At 37.7% G+C, this 6,635-nt stretch overlaps 1 protein-coding gene across 1 annotated transcript; it reads right to left on the bottom strand.

Moving 5' to 3' along the window:
- Window positions 1-2,520: 2,520 nt before the first annotated feature.
- On the bottom strand, window positions 2,521-5,949 carry LOC113293473. Its single transcript, XM_026542103.1, has 3 exons — window positions 5,064-5,949; window positions 4,026-4,373; window positions 2,521-3,921 (listed from the first exon to the last, which is right to left on the bottom strand). The coding sequence occupies exons 1-3, from the start codon at window positions 5,523-5,525 to the stop codon at window positions 3,301-3,303; spliced, it is 1,431 nt and encodes a 476-aa protein (XP_026397888.1). The 5' UTR covers window positions 5,526-5,949; the 3' UTR covers window positions 2,521-3,300.
- Window positions 5,950-6,635: the final 686 nt, after the last annotated feature.

The raw sequence follows: 6,635 nt of genomic DNA, 5'->3' as shown, positions 1-6,635 counted from the left end.
TTTGTGCATATCTCCTAAATATAGACTCTCATATATTATTTCCTAATACAGCTACAAGATTGCCGGATGCCAGAGTGTAGATATCATTAGGGAACACTTGCTTACAATAGTGTTGTCCCCAGGAAGTTTTGGTACAAGAACAACATGATCATCTTTGCGGAGCTTGAAATTTTTATAACAGGCCGTTTTTTACTATCTATACCTAACTGCAACTACTATATTGAAGAATATTAAATCATACTTACTAACAAGCAAGAGGTTGAATTTTGGAAATTAAATGCAAGACTTTGATTTCTTTACTTGTCTCAATTTCAGTAAACTCTCAAAATGATGGGGACAAAGTATTTTACTTAAAGACATTGGTACCTTCTCACCAACCATATTGTTTTCTTCTCTCTTTTTTGATAAACTTTGTAAGTTGATGAGGAAAAGGAGGACAAGTTATAATGTAATTTGGGTTAAGTAAGCTCTATGGGAACTTATGGGTCTTCCATTCATCCTAGGAAAGGAGAAAGAAATCTAGGGATACTCTTAGTTAAACTAATTAAACTCTAGGAAACATCATTTCCCAAAGACTTAGTAATAAAGTTAGGAAATGATGAATTGTTTATGCGGTAAATTATAAAATCTTGAGTTAATTTGGATGAAGAGTCGGATCTTTTTTGGTTCTTCCATCGATTTGATTGCCCCATTTGATAAGTAACTACCAGTAGTATGTTTTTGGTTTTGAAACATTGTCTGACTGACAACTCGAAGAAGTAGATGTGCTTCTAAGTATAAGAAGAAGGGGAAGTTGATAAGGTTTAAGTAGTAAGAATAGGCTTCAGCTTGGATATTCGGTGGACTGCTGAATTATATTTATTGCGGAAGTGGGCATGATCAGAAAGGGACTGCAAACTCGTCCCTTGGTATCCTTGGGAGGTGCTATGCCTCAGGAGTTGGAAGTCATCCACCGGTTTAGCTTCAAAAGCACTAGACTCGATACACACGTCAAGTTCGATAGCTTTTATTGTAACATGGATTTAACACTGCAAGCCTTGACGTTTTACCGGGCAGTGCCTCATTGCATTGGTGAAATACTCCGTATAGGGTTTGCTTTAGTGTACAAAAAAACAGTCGGCGCCATAAATTGGCACATTCAATACATTATAGGGAGAGTACTATGTAGTGAACCCGTAAGGTACCGTGATCGTAGCTTGTGGGGGGAAATGTACACATGATAATGTTCCTCATTATGATAGGGAGAGTTAGTAAAGTATCTGCATGTGGTAAGGTCGTCGGTGATGGTTACTGAACACTAGATTTTCGGACCTGCCGGACTGGTCCCTAGCCTACACCACCTAGATGCAATGAATTCTTGCTAGTGTGTATACTACAAAAAGAGTCATGTTTTAATCGTGATGCTGTTGCAACCAAATTCAGGATGGAGGAGTAGCTACCTGAGATCCTACGCCAGCGCCAGTTTTAAAAGGCAGAAAAGGCATTGTTCAGCTAACAGTCTGTTCACCAAATAAGTGACCTAATAAAACATAGAATGGAACCTAAGCAAGTGCCTCAAGTCCACAAGATGGTGATAGTAAAGTCAAGAAATTAGCATCTTTTAACAAATGTCAGGAGGGTTACCTAATTGCTTCTTTTAACTCCCACAAGGACTCATAATTGTCCATTCAAAACAATAATGTAAACTAATAATAAAGCATCCAAGTATGTATTTCATCTCCACCAGGACCCTTTTGTTCACCTTAATATCTAAATAAAGCTAGTAGCTCATGCTAAAACATCAACACAAGAGAATTTTTGACCAAAGAAAGCAGACACCATCATTATGTGTGGAAACTTCCTGCCCCAACTTCAGAAATAAATACTCCAGTACAATAAATAGCTTACCCCAACTAATAAGAGTAAAGGAAGGGAAAGACAATGACTGTCAAAAGCAGCAGAGATTGTAAATTTATATTCATATTCAAAAGATAAAAAGGAATAGAGGAAGAAGAAGAAGAAGAAGCAAGAAGAAGAAAGACTGAATAGAAGAAGAGAGATCACATGGGGCTTTGAGGGTAGTCTGGGTGGTGGTGGGGAGAATTTGCCTTTAACCTCGTGCCATCTCTGTAATCATATTTTCTCATACAAGTTTAGGCCTAAACAATGCAGAAAGAAAACCATTCCCAATACCCCACATCTTGATTTAAGGGTTTCTTTTTTTGGGTCCAAAACCCTATAAACGGTCAAGTCTTCTTACTGATGCAAATCAGAAGCCACTACATGACTCACCTGATGTCCTGATCCTTTTAACATTTACTCTATAGAAAAGAAAAGAAGAAAAAGAATGAAACTACTGGGAATAACAACCCGTGCTTGTTGATTCAAAACTTCCATGTCCAAAACTATTAAAACCAAAATGCTGTCATGCACCCAAAGAAAGATAGAACAGACCATGACATATGAGCTTTTAATTTTGATGGAGATAAAATTCACATGACCAAAATGGAAACCGAAAAGAAAAAGAGTGAAGAGAATCACTGGTAACAATAATTGTAAGCATTCAATGTTTGATAGAGGTTTTTTTCTTTTCTTGTTTCTGTTTACAGTTTATCTGAGCAGCACTGGCAACAATAAATTAACCAGAAAACAAAGATCAGATCAGACACTCAGAATTTGGTTATACAGTAAGGTAAAAAAAGAGAAGGAATTTCATCTGCTTTTTTACTATTTTTAACCCTACTTTCTCTGTCAACAGATTCAGAGATGTCACTTTCTTTTACATACTAAAAATAACTTCTAAATCAATCAAGAAACCACACAAACTAACACATTGATAAACATTGGAAATCAAATCCTGATGAAAAAAAAGAAAGAAAGAAACATGAAGTGTACCCAGGTTTGGATGGCAGTTGAGTTCTTGCTGCCATCAGTCCCTTGGAATGCTTTTAAAGGCAAAAAGATTAGTAGAATAATTGAAGGTTGGTGATCACTCTGAGATGCCAAAGTGCCACCAAGATCCTTCGTATATGGAAGGTAAACTGAAAAAAACAAACCTCCATCTGATTCCTCGTCGGACAGAAACTGATCTTCCTCCACCAAATTATGTAAATGGCTTCTGCATTGAGAGTATAAAGATCCAACCAGGTTCAGAGAGAACCCGTGAACGATTATGCTCTATTTACAGATTAGAATGCATACCGAATCTAAAACTTCTCTATCAGCTTAGCTCCTACTTTAGATCTCCTCCTACCGTGTCAGTCAATTAAACTAGCTACCTATATGAACAATTTTTCCTGAACCAAAATCCTAAAATCATTTCTAGAGCTCGACCTTCCACACCATGTTATCAAGGTTAGCATTATGAGACTTCTCCAAGGCAGCAACTTTCGCTCGATGTGCAGCTGCAGCAATGCTCTTTCCTCTTTCTCCATGAGGAAGCTCAGAGGCTTCACTAATTGATCCACATCTGATGTCTGCAGGGGGAATGAAACAGTCCATCGATAATCCTGGAACATTGAAAGCCACTTCCTCAATTGTCCAAGCTTCCTCCATTCTAGTCTTGGTGTGGCTCATGGCCATCTCCCCAAACCTGAAAAGGGTCACTACAGATCGACCTGAATGTGCAATCATGATCCCTTCAACCGGCCTATAATCGTCGAGGAAGGAATTAATGGTGGTTTCCCAGTACACGGCATCACCTCCATTGGATTGGATTCTTGTAAGGTGGGAATCCTCCATATGGACAAGAAGACCAGTCCTCTGGCTGAAGTAACCAAACAAGACGTGTCTTATGATCTCTGCTGGTCCTTCACTCCTGGATTTCAGTGTGTGTGGATCTGCACAGAGCTTGAGAATGAAGCAATCTTCCCCATTAATTTTTTTCTCACCAATGCATCTTGAATCAGCAAACATGCTTGCGGTGGTTCTGGGATCAAGACCCTAAATAACAACAGAATCCACTTCCTATCAGATACAGACAAGAGAGACAGAATCCACTATGATTCATCAAGGTGAAGATCATGAAGTGGAAGAACAAGATTTACCTGGAGTGCTCTACGTAGAGGTCTAACAGGTCCTTTAGCAGCATGAGCACCAAGCCAGGGAGTGTGCCTCCAGACAAGCTTTCCATTACAGCCAGCATGAACCTTGCTACCACCTACCGCAAGCTCGACATACCACATGTCTGGATTCATCTGCCAGAGAACGAACCCACCAGTTTCAGCAGCTCTAGATGCATTCCGGTTCCTCATGACTTTGGTGGCTGTCTCGAATTCAGAAGCCAACATCTTCACCTTACCCATGGCATAAGCATTACGGATTGAATTCTGCAACTTTTGCCCTCCAGATGCAGCTGTATACTGCTGCAAAATGTACTGAGCAGAGGAAGTTTCCTGCAGAAATTGAGACATAGAAATTCAGTACACTGAAGATAACAAAGAATCCTAATACACCACAACTAGATCAACCTCAAACAGAGATATCCTCTTCAGCATCAACATTTTCCTTACAAAAATTACCTTTAACAAATTATTTTCTACAGTACTTACTGTCAATTACTAGAACCATCAACATCTTAGTCACATGAAAATTTTCAATTTGCTGTTCAAGATGACCAGATTTCACAATTCACACACTTTGATTCACATAATAAAAGCATACCCATTTTGCATGTTCCACCAAACAAATCTATTGAATAATTAAGAACAACAAAGAAATTTCAATTCAAAGTACAATTCAACAAAAAAATAAAATACTACTCATTAAACAAAAAAGGAAAAGAAAACACTTAGTATTGTTTTTCCATGTGAAATCTTCACCAAACTAAAAAGCAAACTCTCATGGAAAACATTCTTCACCAACCCAAAATACCCAGTCTTCGTTGTAGAAATCCATCATTCAAACTTAAAATTTATAACAGTAATAATATCACCAACCCAAAAAAAAAATCAAAACATTTTTTAATCATTTCAATTCCCAGTTTGGGTAAAACCCAGAAGAAAAAACGTGATCCTAATAAAATCTAAAATGAAACTAAAAGAAGTAATATTAAACAGTTGAATCAAATGGAGAGGAGTACTCACTATGGGAGTATCTTTAATACTGAGGTGAGGAAGAGGATCAATAGAGCTAACATGAACAGGAGCAAGTGGAGCACCCATAACACCTAAAAGAAGTCTCAGATCGGAACGTTTATAAGCAGTAGCAGAAACAGAAGGAGCTCTAGATAACTGTCCTTTGACCCAATGACCCCAACCTTCTCTTTTCGAATCACCATTTTCACTAGTGTTACCATCTGGATCAGGTCCTTCCATTAATGGTGTTAATGTCTCACCAACAGGTCTTAAACTTCCAGATCTTGCAATCAATGATTCAGGATTATTATTATAATTACTAAAATTACTTGGTTGCTTTTTGTTCCTTCTCAGTAATCCTGACATTGGTGATGCACTCCTTGCTGGACTTTTAGTTCTTGACCTTGCTGGTGATAATGCTCTCACTACATCTTCTCTCAGTGCTGAAAAAAAACCTTGTTTCCTCTCCATCTTCTTCTTCTTCTTCTTTCTTTTAACCCTAACCCTAAATAACAAAGATTCCCCTTAAAATCAATACTCAAACACAGGAACAAACAAATTAGTTTGACGATGATACCGATGAAGAAGAAGAAAAAATCATAGAGAAGAAGAAGAAGAATAGTACTCTCTTCATAGATATGATATTCCTTCTTCTTCTTCTACTTCTACTACTAGTACTTGTTGTTGTTTCTGGAGATGGGAAGAAAATGATTAACCAGAGAGGACTGGAGATAATGATTTGTTCGATCAAATGAAGTGAAATGTGAAATAGGGGTTTGTTTTTCTGTTTGTTTTAAAGAGAGAGAGTGAAGAAGAAAGTGAAATGTTTAGCGGAGGGGGCTACACACTGAAAAAACTGAAAAGCGACCAACAACAAAGTAGAACAAGAGGGAAGAGAATGGTGTCGTGATCCTCCTTTGGACTCAGATTGTTAAAAAAAAAAAAAAATCAAAAACAGTAATATTTTTAATTCTGAAATGGCTATATATTTTATATTTTTTTCCCTAAAAAAAATTAAAAAAAGACAAAAAATCGGCAGGAGAGTCTCCGAAATGAAGTGAGAGAAGAATCAAGTCAATCAATATATATATTCTGCGCCGTTTAAATAGAGAAAGAGTTTTTAACAGACGTTATAACGTTGTGATCTGTTAAGGGGGCTAGGGCTACCTACACTCTCCTAGTCCCTGATAAGGTCAGTGGTAGCTATCAACTAGTAAAACAGCAGCCGTTAGATCTTTCTTGAATTTGGTGATAACGGTTAGAAAGTTCCGAAAATTTAGGTAGCGTTTGGTCAGTGATTTCAATCAGATAATGACCAACCTTAAGTGTCAACAGTACAATTTCGTTAAACCCCAGGAAATGATTTTTTGAGTGCAACAGTGGTAATAATGTAGGACTGTTTCGGTGATTAAACAATAATTATTATGGGTTAACGCCACTGTTAAGTTTAACGTCTCAGAAAAAGAGAAAAAAGAGCAGCACCGTGAAGTTAACGGCAGTAGGGTTACATACTACGCACATGCACAAGTTGGGGGGATTTGGGGGGACCATTTTTTATTTTCTCATGCACCAGTCTTACGA

The sequence above is a fragment of the Papaver somniferum genome, chromosome 1 (assembly GCF_003573695.1).
Source record: "Papaver somniferum cultivar HN1 chromosome 1, ASM357369v1, whole genome shotgun sequence".
NCBI classification, from domain to species: Eukaryota; Viridiplantae; Streptophyta; class Magnoliopsida; order Ranunculales; family Papaveraceae; genus Papaver; species Papaver somniferum.
The sequence above is the reverse complement of the archived record's forward strand: the minus strand, read 5'-3'. Positions and strand labels throughout refer to the sequence as shown.

Bases quoted from the DNA above. Each gene is read 5' to 3' on its own strand.
- LOC113293473 (XM_026542103.1), bottom strand. From the start codon at position 5,525: ATGGAGAGGAAACAAGGTTTTTTTTCAGCACTGAGAGAAGATGTAGTG. The intron at 4,374-5,063 runs GTGAGTACTCCT...CAATTTCTGCAG, and splicing joins GTATTAAAGATACTCCCATA to GAAACTTCCTCTGCTCAGTA. The intron at 3,922-4,025 runs GTAAATCTTGTT...GTTGTTATTTAG, and splicing joins CTCTACGTAGAGCACTCCAG to GGTCTTGATCCCAGAACCAC.